The sequence below is a fragment of the Podarcis pityusensis genome, assembly GCF_964106645.2.
Source record: "Podarcis pityusensis genome assembly, chromosome: 1".
Classification (NCBI taxonomy): Eukaryota; Metazoa; Chordata; class Lepidosauria; order Squamata; family Lacertidae; genus Podarcis; species Podarcis pityusensis.
Genome location: NC_138028.1, coordinates 49,819,305 through 49,838,131, shown reverse-complemented (window position 1 = coordinate 49,838,131; position 18,827 = coordinate 49,819,305). Strand labels below are relative to the sequence as shown.

Sequence of the window (18,827 nt, the reverse complement as noted above, 5' to 3'; positions counted from 1 at the left end):
TATTAACTCACACTTCCTTCAATATTGAGTTTTTGGCAATATTCAGATTTATGTAAATTAACAATTGCCTGTTAGTTAATTGATCACCTCTCTTTGTAACCAATCTGCCTCACAATCTTTAATAATTGGCAGCTCCAAAACATACTACCATGTTCCATGAACTGATGGTGGAGGTAGCTATATCTAATCTAATATATCTAAATCAATCTAATACATCAAAACAGACAAGGAAACCCAGTACCTTTTCTCTCAGGATTTTATTGAGTTCATTATTTTCATTACATACACCCCTCTCTCAGAGTGTTGGTCTGCATTTGCAGTGGATGTTATCAACTCCCAAGTGCCTTGCCGAGTCTTTCATAAGTTCTTCCAGTATTTCTGTAAGCAGTTCCTTTATTCACATCTCATTTCACTGCCCCTATTTCTTCTACTCCCCAAGCTACCTCATGCTTTATGCTTAAATCAAACATCAATAATGAACAAAACACACATATCCCGTGAAGGTCATTCTATGAATGAATGAGTGGGATAAACAACAATGGCTCTGCAGTCAGAACACAAGCGTGCAGCGTAAGGAATGCACTGGACATACAATAGCATGCTCTTAACATTGTCATGTGAAAGATGACGTCCGTCCAGGACCTGCACCAGAGCCTACTGCATCTTGGCTTCTCTTATGCCCTTTTCATATATCTGTTTAGATTCTTGATCCTGGAGACATGTTGGCATCTGGAGGCGGTTTTGTCTTTGTCTCGGGATAGACCAGGAATCCAGTGAAGGTGATGTACTTGCCATGGTTGCTATAGGCACCATAGCCATCGTGCTGGTGGCTGTAGAGCCAAACGGTGTCGCCATATTGCAGAGGCAGCATAATGCTCTGGCTCTGCATCTCACGCCTTTTGGAGTGGTTGTCATCGTAGATCATCGCCTGAACCTCGTTGTGGTTCTTCATCAGTTTCACGGACATGGTTTTGAAGGGCATCTTGCCAATGGTGAAGGAGAAATAGTAGGCACCTGGAACGCGACACGTAAAGATGCCGGTGGAGAAATTGAAATCTTTCCCAATGTTCACAAATTCTGTGTCAAATGTGATTGGCTCGTGCTGGGTTTGCTTCTCATCTGACCCCAGAAGGCTTTCTGAACGGGCAGCAGAAAAGGCCGAACGAGTATCCTGCAATCTGCTGGGCTGGTCCGAAAAGAGGTGTTTCTCTGAGATTTCATTCTGGTTCGTTGAAAGCTGCTGAATTACATTAGGTGAAGAAGGCCCTGAAGTTTCTCCTAGCTCCTGGGAACCGACACTGTTTTGAAAATAGCTGGACGTGTCTGGATAGATGAGGTACCCATTGAAAGTTGTATAGGGACCTACATTGCTGTAGAGGGCATATTTGGGATCTCCATGTAAGCGCAGCCAGACTGTGTCACCGTAGTCCAACTGCAACATGGCACTCTGGCTTGCCACTTTCCGCTCTTTACGGTGATGCTCGTCATATACAATGGCTTGAACCTCGTTCTTGTTTCTCATCAGCATGACGGACAAGTTTTTCTTGGGGTACTTTCCAACCGTAAAGGAGAAGTAATAGGCTCCAGGGATACGGCATCGGAATAATCCAGCTTTGGGGTCAAAGTCCCCGCCAATGTTCACATAGACTTTGTCAAAAGTGATCACCATTTCAGTGCTTCCTTCCATACTGCTGGTTCTAGCGACGGAAAAAGCAGACCGGAACTCAGATCCAGAATCAGCAGGGAAGCCGTACACAACGGAGCAGGTGATTTGACACAGGAAGCCAAACAAAAGTTGGGTTCTCAGTTGAGTCATCATATCTAAAGAATTTTTTAAAAAAGTGAAGGGGACAACATTTTAGTTGAAGTATTTCAAAACAAGGTAAGAGCAGGTTCAGCGCTGCAGCTCGATTACACTCAAAACTAGAACAGGTTATCAGCAGGGAGGGAAGCATTTAAAATCCAAGCACCAAAGATCCTGCGGCAGTCCATGTAAGACTACCATACCTTGGCCAGTCTCAGCTGGCATCAGCCCACAAGTTTATGTATGGTTACTTGGGACTGAAAACACGAAGACACTTAACATGCACAGGAATGAACTCCAAGGGCATATCCAACTCTGACTGTTTAAAATCAAAACCATCCAGAACAATACCCTTTGATGTGGGAAAATGTGGCATGGGGGAAGTTGGGCTGGCCAACTTTATTAAGTGCCAGTTATGACATGAGTCATCATGGATCAGTGTTGGAAGGTGGGGTGATTGTGGAGAAGACTGCTAGAGTTTCATGTGAATCCAACCATTCAACATGTGTCTGCAGACAAGCCCTGCAGACTTCTAAACAGAGCTCTATTTGTTGCTATAGCAACCTAATTCTGTCCAATATTTTAGTTGTTTCTCCATTTTTAACCAGTATTTGTTCACCTAAACCTACTATTGACATTTCTCTCCCTTTTCAGTTGAACACTGCTGTCTGGTTTTAAGGAACACTGATTGCTAATTCAAGATGCTTTGTCCATTGAGAGCAAGAAGTCCAGAAACTATTGTTAACAGGGCTAGATTCAAAAACAGAGCTTGGGGTGGTAGTGGAGGGAAATGTATTTTAAGCATAGAATTCTTTATTACAATAAAATAAATTTTCATATATACAAACACTCCAAAAATAAATCCTTAATAGGCCAAATCTGCTTACGGTCTCTACCAAAGCATCAAATAAATGGGTTTGGCTCATCTTCAAAGACATTGCATAGGTTTTAGCCTATTAAGGATTTATTTCTGGAGGGTTTGCTTGTATAATAATTATTGTGATAAATAATTCCTTGGTTTAGAATGTATTTCCCATTTCACTCTGATTTCGACTGCTAGTCTCCCCTGCCTCCTTTTCCTAAGGTGCCTTAGTTGTTTGCATGCCAGGGCTGGATGTGATTTGGTCACCAATCAAAAGAGATGTGTGGGCTTTGTCCTGCTTAGCCTATTAGCAGCTCTGAAGTAGGCAAATGTAAACAGAGCTGCTGAGATCTAGGGCTGCTCCCTGGCTGGTCCCAGAAAGGCTACTTCACCGCCAGCACAAACAGTAGGGGCATCTCACTGGGAAAATTAGGAAAAAAGTGGGGGGAACAACATAAAATGAATACCTCATTGTTCACAAACCTGATTTTATCATTTGGTAGGCTAAAACTCCAGACAGATAATCCAGTTCCACCCCCTGGATGAGGCAATCTGCATGCAGCTCCACACACAGGAGGGGATGGAACCAGAGAGCACAAAACACAATGTCTATATTAGCAGTAAAAACCAGACCTTTCATGAAAGGGAGGGGGATCCAAACTACGGGATAGAAATAGATTGGGTTGCCTGCCATAAACAACCATCGATGGTCCACGAGAAACACAGATGAGAAAGAACTAAATGCATTTCCCTCCCTGCTCCAGTATATATAATCCTAATGGCAAGAGGCCAAAGCATGATCTATTGACACTTTCAGCCTGAGAACAAACCTGGCAGTCATGGCATAGACATGGAGCTCTTTTCACTGTCCTTTCTTTCTTGTGCTCATTAAAACATCACTCAGTCTGAGAGCTCAATGGCTGGGGTCTCTTGTCTGCACTGTCTGTCACTTCAGAGCTGGCCCACTGCCAGGTGGCAGCCTATGAATTTAGAAGGCTGTGCTGTTGGCATCAAAGGGTTTCAAAGGCAAAGTGCTAGAGATACCATGAAAAAAGATACGCTTCGCCATGTATGCGTGTGTGTGTCTGGAAACTCTGAAGCACAAGCAGAAGTAAAGCAAGTGGCCTACAGGTGTTGGGATCCTCTTCTAGGGAGAGATGCTGGTAGGAAGACAAAATACTGTTGTGAGATTTCAGTCCTGGTTGTCTTTACTCTCAGGCCTGTGTCTCAAATTCCAGGCACAAATCTGGACTTCTGAATGGTTTGATCTTCTGTCTAAATCAACAGTTGCATAATTAGAAATAGAGGGAAATATCAGATCTCTTTTATCCCCGTGTGCAGAACCCTTTCATGTAAAACCTTTGCACGCTCATTACCCCAAAGCTATGAAGACTGTGTCTACAGAAGGTTTCCTCTCAATTCTCTGGTACGATAGAATAGTAAACACATTCACTATTTTCACATTCACAGAACAGGAAAAAAAATACGCCTTCACTTAAAGCTGCTTGAAGTACACTTTTTTACTGCAAAGCCACGTTTCAGTTTTTATCTAAGTAACTGCTTCTAAATTAAGATATTATAAGGTTGAATCCGGATCCTGTGAGCAGTTTCCACTCGTGAGATGGGACTCTCTCACCACATTACCCAGAGTTCTCAGAGTGGTTTACCAGTCAATCCCTCTTTCCAGAGAACTTTGGGGATTGTAGCTCTGCAGGGGGAATAGGGGGTCTCCCAACAACTCTCAACACCTTAACATACTACAGTTCCCAGGAGTTTATTTTTTTGGGGGGGCGGGAGCCATGATGACTCTTTAAAGTGGTACCATAGTGCTTTAAATGCATAGTGGGGGTGAGGCCTACATGAGACTTAAATTCAATACAAATCCAATTCAAATCCAATACAAACCCCACATTTAACAGGAACTGGCTCCACTCAGGAGCTCTGAATGGCGCAGAAGGACAGCTTTGTATCTGCCACACAATTGTCTCTATGAGCATTAAAAGTGGTATGAGAAAGACTGTGTGTATGCAGAGGTGCTTTGAAACAATTGCAAAACCCTGCAAAGCATGTTTACCAGAGGTGAAAATGGGATGAATGTACATGTCATGAGAAGCAATCTGTTTCAAACCACCTTCAACTGTCTCCAGTCTCAGTCTGTGGATCCTTAGTGCATTCAGATATTATGGCCACAAGATTGCACTGAAGCCCTGGAGGGCTGCTATGTCTTTGTTCATACTCAGGCTGGGGATGACAGCAAAGGACTGAGCTTGACAGCATGTAGCCAGCATTGTTCCAAAGCATGTCTTATTCTCTGGGACAGGTTCAGCATTTCTCAGAGAGGCAGCTGGTAGCTGCTATGCAAAAAGGGCTTGCAGACTTGAAGACGTCTCCACTGAATGCTGACCCCCACGGTCCCTGAAACAACAACTGCCCTGTTACTGCTTCAGTGTTAATTTCCGGATAAGGTCATTATAGAAAAGGCTAAATTTAGCCGCTTTGCAGCAGCTCTTGGATGAAGTAGCCACTTAGTTTCATTTTGAATTAGAGCTCTTCCTAAATAGTCAGCAAATTATTTGCATTTTCTCAGAATTCCAAATCTCCCTTTGACAAAGACGTCAGAATGGTTTGATCTTCTGTCTCAATCAATAGTCATTCATCAGAAATAGAGGGGACTATTGAGCTACTTTTATCTGCAAACATTTTTAAACCACACAAATATCATGAAATGCCTTTGTACATGCGTACATTCAGTTCACATTAAAGGACAACCTACTTAACTCACACTTTCTGAAAGAAGATGGAAACCGAAACACAGCCATCCTTTCAGATTCATACTTCTCTGAATTTTGCAGTGCACTTCTCCGGCCAAGTAATATGGACAAAAGCGTATATACTAGTGTGAAGTGTGAAAATGTCATATAAACATGCATTACATTAGGGAAAATATGCTTTGCAAAAATGATTATATTAGGCAAAATTCCATACAAAGATGTGTGTATTAGGAGAAATTTGTACTAAATGCCGATGAATTTTCACAAGGACTTCTTTTTTCAAAGCCCGAACTGATGTGGAAATGCGGGGAACTGAATTCAAAAGTGGAAAAAATGAAAAATGGAGAAACCATCATTGACATATTCACCCATCTCTAAGCTGACTGAGCTGCAGGCTCACCCTGCGTGCTGACTGGAAGGGAGCACTGAGCAAAGCCCGGTGCTTTTTGACTGTATGTTGTGAGCTAGGGGTGAAATGAAGCAGTTTTTCATGGCTATTGCTGGAAAAGCTTGGGAGCTGGAGAAGCTGTTAACACTGTTCAGTTTTCCAAGCCAAACATCTTGGCAACACTGTAACACTGACCAAGGTGCTCCTTGGCCAGGGCACTATTTATCCTCAGGCTCTCCCAGATCTGAATATATCACTGGGTTTTGTCCTCATATATTAATATAGTTTCCCAAATCTTCCCCGGATAAGAAAATACTTACAAAAGTAAAAGTGGTTATGTGATTTGTTTGCATTGGTTAGAAATATTTAGCTAATTACTGCATTTGATGCCTATTTCACCAATCCTCGTGTTGTTAATGTACAAAATGCATCCCCCCCCAATAAAAAGGTATGCATGAAAGAAAGAAGAGAATTAAACCTAAAGCACAGCTCTGGAAGTAGTGTGTCCCATTGAGAAGACTCCCATACTGTGTGCTGCCTGTTCCATTCACAGGATGCTGATCCCAAGTATCAGATGATGACGCAATTTATAATTTGCGTGCATCATCACAGGAAAAAGTTAATTATACCTTAGAAGGGCTGAAGCCATATGAAATTAAGGCTCTGTTCGTGGTAGAAGATTTTGCCTGCCTGGTTGTCTGCACTGCCAAAAAAGAGGACACCCTTTTGCATAAGCCTTGCCTATGCTAATCTATACACATGGGTCCATTTGTAGAAATAATAACTACAACTGAGCAAGGAAGACTATGAGAAGGTGACCTGTGTACCTACCCAATCTGCTGTCCAGGTATGGTCAGGTCAGCAGCATAGGAACATAGCAAGCTGCCTTATAGCCAGTCCAACTATTGGTCCATCTAGCTCTGCATAGTCTACATTGACTACCAGTGGCTTTCCAGGGTTTCAGACATGGGACATTCCTAGTCCTACCTGCAAATGCTGAGGACCTGGGACCTTCTGCATGACCTTCTGCCACTAAGTTAGAGCCCTTCTGCTTTCGAGGCTCTTGTTCATTCTTCTTAGGGTTCTTTGTCTTTAAACCAGACTTTGACCCTTCAAATAGAAGAGTGGCCTCTGTGAAGCTGCATGCCCATCCTAATGTGGAACATTAAAACTGCCCAGTTATTTCAAATGCCAGTGGTAGGGTATTCACTATGACACTTAGCTCAAGGTTGATTATATAGCAGTATGGGTTAGCACTTTTTGAGGGGTACACGAGTGGCGATTACAGTGTTTCCCATTCCACTATACCTGATCCTTCTACACTCCCCACCCCAATAACATATTCTTACAAATCCCAGAGAATATGACATCGGGAATATTCCATACAATTTTGTGCATTCTAACAATGCATAAGCCTCATGGGATTTCGTGTTAATATGCCACAGTCAAATGGGCAAAGCCTCAATGAGAAGACTTAAGTATAGGAGTCTAATTCCTCAGCTTCGGTTTATGTTGTGCATTCAATAATAAAAAAACACCTTTCCAGCAGTTGCTCTGCAGCCTTCTGGTCCCAGAGAGAGTTCCTCTGGTTCTTGGCTGGTGGAAGAAATGCACTTCTCATCCTCCTGGTACCTGATGATCTTTAACTTCCCCCAGAGCTGTCTTTTTAGGTGTTTGGAAATGGCTAATACCTGCAGAATAAAAACTACAATCTCTCTCAAGAGCCTTTCAAAAAACCAAAACAAAACCAAATCAAAACAGGTTTGTACTCAAAATGTTTTTCCCCCTGTGCCTAATCCCTTTGGGACCTTAGAGTGGGCATTAGCAGCAAGTTATCTGAAGACAACTGCCATGTTTCCTTTGTATTTACACTACCTCCTTCTTCACATAGATCCTAACATTTCCCAGTTCACTTTCATGCCATATTATATGTTATTCATGTCATAAATATGACATGACATTTTGAATGGCAGATATGACCCTATACCCAATAATAGCATAGTTTACATTTACAGCTTCTTTGGGCAGGTGGCTCACCCTGTTGCGGGGATTCAAACTGCTGATCTTCTGATTGACAAGCCCTAGGCTCAGTGGTTTAGACCACAGTGCCACCTACGTACCCTATTTGTATCTTACCCTTTCTCTAATAACCCTGATCTCATTTTCACAGCAACCACCTGAGGTAGGTTAGATGGTAAGACAGGAACTTGCCTAAAGTGATCCAGTGAGCTTCTTATGGCTGTCCAAATGTGTTTTTATTCAAACAGAGTTTACAACATGGAAAATAAATTGCAAGGATATTTGACAGTTCAAAAGGTGCTATTCAGACCAATTATTCATAAGATTATCATTTTGCTGTCAGCGTTCTCACAAAGATAGTGTGTTTCACTGTGATAGCCATACCTGTCTTCCAAATGCTGATCTCTTTCAATGTGGCTCCCCTTTGTTTCTGATTCACATTCTTGCTGCTATTTGTAAATTAATCTTAAATTCTAAACTCGAATAGTCTGCATGATGCTGAATTCAATGGCGCGATTCACTGAATGGGTCCCGTCGGCAGAAGCACTGTGGAAGAATTTCTGCTTGCACAATGGGGCTCCCCCTCTATCCTGCATGCCCACCCCCTGAAATTGGTTCAGGGACGGGTCAGGAGAACCCTCAGAACAGCATTCAAAGGGAATTGGCAGGTGTTCCATTTGGCAAGCTGAAGAACATTATTTTGAATTCTTCCCAATGTTCTTTCTACTAAACCACACTCATTTGTTGACTCCACACTCTTATTGAGTCATGTTCCACCTAGAGAAGACATCCCTTTGACTAGTTAGTCTTCAGGGTTTAGTCAAAGGATCTCAGTCAGGAGATATATATATAAATATATATATGCCTTATCAACAAAGATATTATCTCATAATTCTCCTCCTCATACAGCTGGTTTAATTTTGTCTCCTTTTCTGTTAAGAAATGCATCAAGCATCCTCTACTAAGCCAGGATTATGATACGCTCAATGCAGATAGCCTTTGATTGCTGATATTATCAATAAGGATTTTGTTCTTTTCTGAGATTTAGAATGTAATTTTTGATTTTTATTCATGAGAGAGGGAGACTGGCTGTGATCCTCAGGCTTCATTTCCTATAAAAAATACAAAGTGAACGAATCTCCTATAAACATAATAACTTTCATGATCAGTCTGTATATCATCAGGTTCTCTATGGCTGCAGCTCTGAGTCTTGCCAGATTCTGCATCTCTCCAGTTATAATATTGTTGTTTAAAGACTGAAAACATATGCTCTGGAATCTTTGGTTTTTATTTTAAAAGGCACTGAACTATGTAGAATTTCCATTCTGAAGATAATCTTCAAAGTTTCCCGATGATGGTTCGAGTCACTAATGGTATCTGTCATAAAAAAAGGCTTCAACTCATTAACAGAGTATTAAGTGTGACACCATGGTTTGCAACTGCTCCACTATTGGTATTGTCAGTTGATCTTACGTTCAGTGTTCTTGTAAGACTTAGAGCTCACCCAGACTTCCTTTTGTGCCACACTTTCCAGGCACAGGTTTGTGCTTTAAATATCTGTTTCCAAGTAGCTTTTTGGTATATTCCCCAGCGCTTCCCTTGGGAAAACTGAATCAGAGCAAACGGCAATTGGGTTCTTTCCAGGTTGACATTTGCTCAGATTCAGCGGCAAAATGAGAGTTTTCTTGGGGAAAGTGCAGGGGCAAAACAAAAACTACTGAAACATGGAGCATTAAGCCACGACCTGTGTCTGGGAGTGCAGCACAAAATGAAATCTGGATGAGCCCTTAGAATGCAGTATGGATAAGACACAATGCACAGCTAATGGTTATCAGGTTTGTCTTAATGGAAAATGAAATGCTCAAAATACTCCACATTCCACATTTTAATGCCTTTTACAGGTTTTGCTGATATTGACAAAGGTGCAGATGGGATTTCTTCTTCAGACACATTCCTCATCTACGCTTCAGGAAAGCAAAAAACCAAAAACTAATCACATGCCTTCTAGATCAAGATACTTTCCCTTGGCAACATATATGCACGACACAATACCTCCCCATACCTCCAGTTAATATAATTGACTTCAGACTCCTTTTTCAGCAAACACCCTCCGTAACTTCTCCTCCAGTGAGGGCAAATCAAGATATCCATATGATGATTGTTCATAATTTCCAGAGTAGTTCTGGAGTGCAACATGCTTTATCATTCTCTCTCAATTCGTTCCAGTAGCAAGCCCATGAGTTAGGTGGCTGCCATTTCTCTGTCAAATATTACAAATCAAAACAGAGAAAGTTATCTTCCCATGGCCACTTGATGAGCTCATGGCTGATGAGACTTTCAGATTTAGGACTCACAATTCCAACATGTAATCTGCTGGAATCTCACTAATCATCTCCCTAACATGATTAAGCAAGGTTTTGACCTGCTGGCCTCCCTCTGATCAGTGGGATCCCATGAGGCTCAAATTCATGTCAGAGATGCAAAGGAAGTAATTACATAGTTTGTGTCATAAAGTTTATGGGAGCAGCTTCCCTTACAGTAAGAATACATGGATCTCTTTAAAGCAGGGATGAGGAAACTGCGGCACTCCAGATGTTGCTTGAAAACAACTCCCATCTTCCTTGACTGTTGGCCAAGCTGGCTGGGGCTGAAGGGAGTTGGAGTCAGCAACATCTGGAGGGCTACAGGATCCCCATCCCTGATTTGAAGATACCACATTACTTGCTTTGTATTTCTGATGCCCTTGGAACAGATACAGCCCTTTGTAACTGGATCAGGAAAAACTGAAGCAAGAAAAAGGGTAGGTGGGAGAGGCAGTGCATAATCATACCTTGAAGCCCTGATATCAATTTGCATAGGTTCAAAAATGGCTGTAATTTCCAGCTAATATTCTCTCTGCAGTCATCACCAGTCTCTCTTTGCCCTTCTCTTGAGTCTTCATCTCAGCACCGCTAAGGTAGACATTCTAGCATTTGACAAATACAGGAGGCTGAGGGGGAGGTTGCCACCATGAACTCATCTCTCCCTGCTCCTCTCCTGTAGCCTTTGCAATCAATTACCAGCCTCTAGATGGATATTTCTGCTGCTTGGCTCTGTGATCAGTTCCTGCTCCTAGCAGGGTGATTCCTACTGGAAGCCTCAATCCTTTGATCAGGCACAGCAAGGATTTTCTCTCTTGTTCTTTACTCTGATTAGAGCATGCCAGTAATTTACAAAGCATTGGTGAGAGACAGTAGAGGACTATGAAGGTACCAGAATTGGCACACGAAAGAACACACAGAAGGGGGATGAGAGAAATTTCCAGCAGGCTGCATGTGGCTGCATAAAAACAGTTGGACAACACTGAAGTACTCAAGTTGCAGTGAAAAAAGTTAAGCAGCATAACATTGCATGTATCTGGATTCTTAACTTGCAGCACTGTGGCCTTGTTCTAATGCTGGACTTACTTATACTATCAGTGAAGCTGCTGGTCCTGCTATGGCGGCTGCCTCCAGCCCCAAACATAGAAGCATTGCATAAGGGCACTTATAGGGCCAGCCCACCCATGAGGCAAGGTGAGGGGACCGCCTCAGGTGGCAGGATCCACAGGGGCAGCAGATGCCAATGCCAATCTTTCTGCCTCTGTTGTTCCTGATGTACATCTTCCCTGACCTGAGCAGGTACAACTGTATCCTGGCTTCAGGTAAGCTGGAGCAAAGGTTTTCCTGCTTCTTTCACCCTTGCAATGCATAGGCTGATTATATGTGTAAATGGAAGCACAGGCTCAGGCTTTCAGTGAGTAATGAGCTTCTAAGACATATAAGAGCCAGGATCTCCGCCTCTACTGATTGCTGATTGCAATCAAGTGATCTCTGAAATTTCTGGGGAAATCCAGAAAGTGAAGCAGATAGCAGATGTGAGAGTGGGCATAAGCCAGGTGTGTGCCCACATTATGTTTCCAATACAAGTATTTTATGCGTGCACTACCGTGTCTCACACACTTACCATGTGAGTTGGCCCATACTCATGTAGGGTTAACATGCCAGTGATCAGTGACCAGGGCAGGTGCCACTGCTGGCATGCAAATGATAGTGCTTTCTCCGTGGTCACTATGTTGTCTGTTTTAGCCCTCATTACTTCATTCAAGATGCTTGGTCTTTACTTTTAAGAACTGAATATTCGAGGGATGCACAGAACAAATGGGTGGAGATTAACAAGCTTGCCACATTAATGGTATACATATCATTTTTGTTATTTTGTAACTCAATTAGAGATAGTCTCAAGTTTTAAGCAGTATATAACTGCTTGATAACCTACCTTGATTTCAGCAAGGCATTTGACAAGGTGCCCCATGATATTCTTGTAAAGAAGCTGGTAAAATGCGGTCTTGACTATGCTACCACTCAGTGGATTTGTAACTGGCTGACTGACCAAACCCAAAGGGTGCTCATCAATGGTTCCTCTTCATCCTGGAGAAGAGTGACTAGTGGGGTGCCACAGGGTTCTGTCTTGGGCCCGGTCTTATTCAACATCTTTATCAACGACTTGGATGATGGACTCAAGGGCATCCTGATCAAATTTGCAGATGACACCAAACTGGGAGGGATGGCTAACACCCCAGAGGACAGGATCACACTTCAAAACGACCTTGACAGATTAGAGAACTGGGCAAAAACAAACAAGATGAATTTTAACAGGGAGAAATGTAAAGTATTGCACTTGGGCAAAAAAAATGAGAGGCACAAATACAAGATGAGTGACACCTGGCTTGAGAGCAGTACATGTGAAAAGGATCTAGGAGTCTTGGTTGACCACAAACTTGACATGAGCCAACAGTGTGACGCGGCAGCTAAAAAAGCCAATGCAATTCTGGGCTGCATCAATAGGAGTATAGCATCTAGATCAAGGGAAGTAATAGTGCCACTGTATTCTGCTCTGGTCAGACCTCACCTGGAGTACTGTGTCCAGTTCTGGGCACCACAGTTCAAGAAGGACACTGACAAACTGGAACGTGTCCAGAGGAGGGCAACCAAAATGGTCAAAGGCCTGGAAACGATGCCTTATGAGGAACGGCTAAGGGAGCTGGGCATGTTTAGCCTGGGGAAGAGGAGGTTAAGGGGTGATATGATAGCCATGTTCAAATATATAAAAGGATGTCACATAGAGGAGGGAGAAAGGTTGCTTTCTGCTGCTCCAGAGAAGCGGACACGGAGCAATGGATCCAAACTACAAGAAAGAAGATTCCACCTAAACATTAGGAAGAACTTCCTGACAGTAAGAGCTGTTCGACAGTGGAATTTGCTGCCAAGGAGTGTGGTGGAGTCTCCTTCTTTGGAGGTCTTTAAGCAGAGGCTTGACAACCATATGTCAGGAGTGCTCTGATGGTGTTTCCTGCTTGGCAGGGGGTTGGACTCGATGGCCCTTGTGGTCTCTTCCAACTCTATGATTCTATGATTCTATGATTCTATAAATATATGGAATGAATGAAAGAATAAACCTGTGAAATTGAGATTTGTTACTTCTAGGGAATAAAGCAGAGTTCAGACTTTAGCTTCTTAGACTGACTCTGCCAAAATATTATAGACTGTCTTCAAAACTAATGCAGGAGAGGCATAAGAATGGGATGAGAAGGCAATACCCCAATATGATGTTTTATCAGGGGGTCTCTTTGCTAAATAGTGGTAAATGAAATACATCCCACATAACATCCAAATCAGACATAGCTCTGATGCTTGATTTTGTTGAATTCAAAAGTAGGCAAATAGCTTTGAATCCCATAAAACTCTGGCTTTGATGATGAAATGTTGGTTTTGGGTTTTCGAGCTTTGACTTTCTCTGTTTTTAAAATCCAGCAATGTCGCATGAAATGGTCCTGGAATAATGTTGTTTGCATTTGAAAGGGAATGGCAGATTAGAAGTTGTTGTTTTAAAGTGGCAAGGGGAGAAAAATATCCATTCTTGTTCTATGTCAATTTGCATCACTCTAAGCATGACCAGGTGTGTATATTTCATGTATCCACAGACTCCTTTGTTGAAATGCAAAATTTGGTTCCGTAAGTATCTCCCCTTTTATATTGAGAGAGTGGGGAGGGGGAGAAGAGTCCAGACCATAAGGCTGTCAAGAAAGGCTTGGAAACATGAGGGCAATATCTGCTAACAGCTCAGGTCCTTCCCAGAGTAGAAATCTGATTGCCATACACGATCCAGACGTTTTTCTATGATGAGCTGATCTGTTTCAGCAGAAACCACATTTTCTAAGTGCTTAAACAACAGCACAATGTTGCTGATGAAGTGTGTCTCACAATTCTTGCAAATGCTGTGTGGAGACTTGAGTGGTTGTGCTGGTGTTGTGGGCTGATATTGGGACAGTGCCTGGGACATCATTGCAACAGCTTATGATTTAAATTCCTCCCTCGCCATTCTGGGGGTTTCAAATGCCAGCCATTAAGCTACCTTTCTGCCTGGTTCTTCCCTTCCTACATTTGAAAACTGTTTACTCCACCTCTTTACTATGTGGGGATTAAGAGATGAGTATTTTTCCACTGCAACTGCAGCTGCATCAAAACCAACCCGGATTGTCTAGATTCGGTCCTCAGAAACCAGGAAAGAATTGTGGGGGCTTCCAGTGACCAGTGATTGAGGCTTCCACACCATGAGCAGAAGTTTATCAGTCATGGTCCTATGTGCTGCTATTCTGCAATGGCTGAGCCCCCTAACCATGGCCTCCCTTCCTTCTTCCCCTGCACATATTATTCCCAATCATTCAACCCTGCTTTGGAAAGAAAATTTAAATGGATCCAGTGTCAAAATCTAAATGGGCAAAACAACAAAATTTAGGAAGTTGAGAATATTTGCATCTCTTTAATCTGATTGCATAACCGAGTCAGGAGACCAAACCTGGAACTCAGGGATGCATGATTTATGTACAAAGGGCATTGTTTGCAGAAACTTCGGATGAAGAAATGGGAATGGATATTTGTATAAGTAGCATGCAACCAAGATTTTATGGCTGAAATTGCAGACACAGAAAGGAATTGACATCCATGAACCCTGATAAAATTCCTCCATTACCTCTGACGTAATGGACAGAGCTTCACTGAATTTACAATCTGTCATTCAAAATTGTGAAGCCAGCAAATATAAGAGTCGTAACATTTGAAGGCTGGGGGGCGGCGGCTGTTTGGGTTGGTGTTTTACTGTGAGTTACTTGCTTTATGGTCACGGCAGGCTATTCGTGCATACAAATGAGTCCAGTAATCCTGCCCCCCTGCCCAAAAGATGGAAAAGGTTAGTTTAGATGTGACTTCACCTCACATTCAGCCTCACGTTGAAATGCTAGGATACTTCCCTCCCACACTTGTTATGATTGAGACCCGTGATGTATTCAGACAGATCCGGAATGATTTTCCTGTTGTTGTTTACGTATCCGATATTAAGCACAGAAATAAAGACAGCTGCCATGTGGCTAAATGGGATGATATCCTCAAAAGCAGAGTATGCTAAAATCTTGTTACGCACCAGCTCCCTGGAGAAGAGAAGCTGCAGGAAATTACTGTAGCACCAAAAATGAATAATTGAAGCAAAGCGCATTCAATATGTGCATAAACACAGAGGCCAGAGTGCAGCCTCCTAACCAGCTGGCAGTGCAGAAACTCAACAAAGAAAGTGCCAGATAGATAGATTTCTCAGGAGAAGCTGACCCACTTTCTAGGAGCTTTGAGGAGGGCTCATGAAGAGGTCACAGCAAGGACTGTGGCAACATCGCACTGGATCGGGATGGCCTCTTGATCAGAAGGCAATTGCTTCACAATGTTAGGCAAATAAACAAATGTCAAGAAATGAGCCTCAAGACGTGTTTCCTGGGTTTAACACCCTGCTGCTCCTCCTGCTCCTTACCTGCTGGAAAAAATTGGCCGAATAGAACTCTGTCCTCAGGTTTCAACTCAGAGACCGACTAGAGAGATTCTCTGTATGCCTTCCCAGATAATCTTGTGTCATGAATTGAGATGCCCACACACCCACCCATACACACACACACAAATTCCAGTATGCCTCAGTTTCTAACCCTGGCCCCACAGGGAAAGCGGTCAGGGAACCCAAAGATTATGAGAAATAGAATGAGAAAGCAGATGATATCCCATCCTTGTTGTGTAGAGAGGAGGTTAGCAAAACAATGCTCCATTTGAGATCTCAGGGGTCAAATATCCCAGACTGAGGAGGTGTCCTTCATTTTTAAAAGGCTGGACCTTGGTTCTATTGACATGAATTGATCCCTTTAGCTCCATTGGCATTAACTGATTTTCACATTTCCGTAGAAAATAGGGGGTGTCCCCGCCTCAGTAAGCACAACTCTAAAACATCCCTTCTTTTTTACGTTTGATCTGGCGGCTTCCTAGATCAGTGACAGGTGGGGGGGAGTGGATCAGTGGGGAGAAGGACACCTGGAAAAAGGGGTCACCTGTAAGGACCTTAGAATAGGGATGGGGGTGGAGCTGACCAAGAAACCCTACAAGGCTGAGTCGTCGTTATCTATATCCAGGTCTACACCATCTATATCTTGCTAAATGCCTCTCTGTCTCCGTTGCCAGGATTCTGCACGGGGCTTTAGCCCGCAGGCTCCATCCAGACTCCCCCTTCCGGACCAGAACAAAGCTCCATAAAGATAAGCCATGCATCAAATAGGTAATCCCATCTGCCCCGGATAATACTTGACAGAGACACCCCCCGTTCCCACTTCACAGTAGGACAACCCCCTCCTCCTTTTCAAACCCTCCATATACAGCATTCATTGCCCCCTCTCCGGAGGAGAGACCACTGTATCAAAGCAGGGGGAGAGAGAAAAAGAAAAGGTGGGAAAAGCAACCTCGGGCGGCTGCCAACCCCGCGCACCCCCAATGGAGGCTGCCCTGGGGGCGCTGCTGTAGGTGGCGCTTCGCCATGTACCTGCTGCTGCTGAAGTGGCCGTCGCCGCCGTCTGCTGCTGGAGGAGGCGGGAGAGAGCCGGCTGGACGGCTGCTGCTGTTGCCGCTGCACTGACAGCTCTGGAAGCGGCGCCGCGGCTGTGAGGAGGGCAGGCGGGCGGGGGCGGGGTGGCTGGGCAGAAGGGGCGCCGGCGCGCGCGGGGCTCCGGCGCAAAATCCGGGGCTGGAGGAGGAGCCTGTGGAGGGAGCCGAGGAAGGGCGCGCGCGGAGGGCGGGGCGGCGCCTCGCTTCCCATGCCAGGCAGTCATGGCTGCGACGCCTTGCTCGTGGGGGTGGTGGGGTGGCTCTTCCTCAGGGCTCCTTCCAGTGGTGCTGCGGAAGGCGCCTTTGATGCAGAAATTCAACAGGTGCGGCGATGGGGGGGCGGGGCGAAGCTGAACCTGAGGGATTTCTGCCTGCCAAAAGCAAGCACAGGTCCTTGGCGAATAGGGAGGGAGGAGGAGGCTGTATCCTTCACCGCCTCCACCTACCAAATGACTAGCCATTCTGGAAAGGAGGAGGAAGGAAGGGACAATGCCAAGGATCCAGGTCTTGGGGAGGCTGATCCTTAGGGCAGCTGGGTCCACATTGCCTGGGAGGGAGCGGGTGGCGCTGTGGTCTAAAGGTCTAAACCACTGAGCTTCTTGGGCTTCCTGATTGGAAGGTTGGCAGTTCAATGGGGTGAGCTCCTATTGTTCTGTCCCAGCTTCTCCCAACCTAGCAGTTCAAAAGCACACCAGCGCAAGTAGATAAATAGGTACTGCTGTGGCAGGAAGGTAAATGGCGTTTCCGTGTGCTCTGGTTTCCATCACGGTGTCCCGTTGCGCCAGAAGTGGTTTATTCATGCTGGCCACACGACCCAGAAAGCTGTCTTTGGACAAACACCGGCTCCCTTGACCTGAAAGCGGAGATGAGTGCTGCACCCCATAGTTGCCTTTGACTGGACTTAACTGTCCAGGGGTCCTTTACCTTTTTACCTTACATTGCCTGGGAAAGAACATGGTATTTGCATTAACAGCTACCTACCTTACCCCTTGACACATCCTTTGTAATCATGGTGGGACCTGTTGAATTTCTATTGGTGCAGCTGTTAAAGGCAAGAAAAGTTAAAGGGTGACAAACTAAGTGAGAGAGAGAGAGAGAGAGAGAAGGAAACTGCCTCAAAGCAAAGGCCAAACTAGTCCAGCATTCTGTTCCAACAAAAAGATTCATGTAGGAGCAGCTGATGCAGAAGCCTTCAGAGTGAGGAGGAATGCAGTGTTCTTAAGGATCAAACTTCTGCTTACATTCTTCACAGTCCTCGCTTTTAACAACCCTTTCGGTTAGCAGCCCCTCTAAAGTCAAAATCTAGTGTGCAAATTGAAACAAACAAGTTCTGCAAGGTAGAACTTTTAAGATAAAATTATTATTCCAGATTATCAGAGATGCAAAACTGAGGCCTGCACAAGCGTTTAAAATAGGCCATCATTTTAACAAAAGGAGGAGAACAAGGAAAGACAAATGAATGACCAACTTTTATTTGTATATGACACTTTGCTGTGGATTGTGCCACCTACTACCCACATCTGCCATGTGGCTGTGTGGGGAATCACGCTTGTGGCTTTTGCACAAGTGTAGTATGGCTTACAAAAAAAGAGGAATCCACCCAAGATTACTGTTTGGGGAGAAAGTGCCATGTGGGTGCCTGCAGAGATTCACTTGCTCAAATCCAAATGACTGAAGTTGGAATTCAAACCCAGATTTCACACATCCAGTTCCAACTCTGTCCCCCAGGTTACTAACACAGCCATGGAAGCATTCTCCAGAGTGACCGCTGGAGTGACAAGTGGATTGCAGGGGCAATATATTTTTATTTTTATTTAATTATTGCATTTATATTTCACCTTTTCCTCCAAGGTGTTCAAGGCGGCAGACATAGTTCTCTCATTTAATTCCCACATCAACCCTGTGAGGTAGTTTAGGCTGAGAGGCGGTGACTGGCCAAAGGTAACCTTGTGTGCTTCATGGCCAAGGGAGTCTTTGAACCCTGGTTTCCCAGGTATGA

General features: G+C 44.0%; 1 protein-coding gene across 1 annotated transcript; it reads right to left on the bottom strand.

The window, feature by feature from the left end:
* Window positions 1-238: 238 nt before the first annotated feature.
* C1QTNF4 (C1q and TNF related 4) lies at window positions 239-16,907 on the bottom strand. The gene is made up of 2 exons (XM_081021324.1): window positions 16,767-16,907; window positions 239-1,821 (listed from the first exon to the last, which is right to left on the bottom strand). Exon 2 carries the CDS (start codon window positions 1,817-1,819, stop codon window positions 698-700), a length of 1,122 nt encoding a protein of 373 aa, XP_080877450.1. The 5' UTR covers window positions 1,820-1,821; window positions 16,767-16,907; the 3' UTR covers window positions 239-697.
* Between the last annotated feature and the right edge of the window lie 1,920 nt (window positions 16,908-18,827).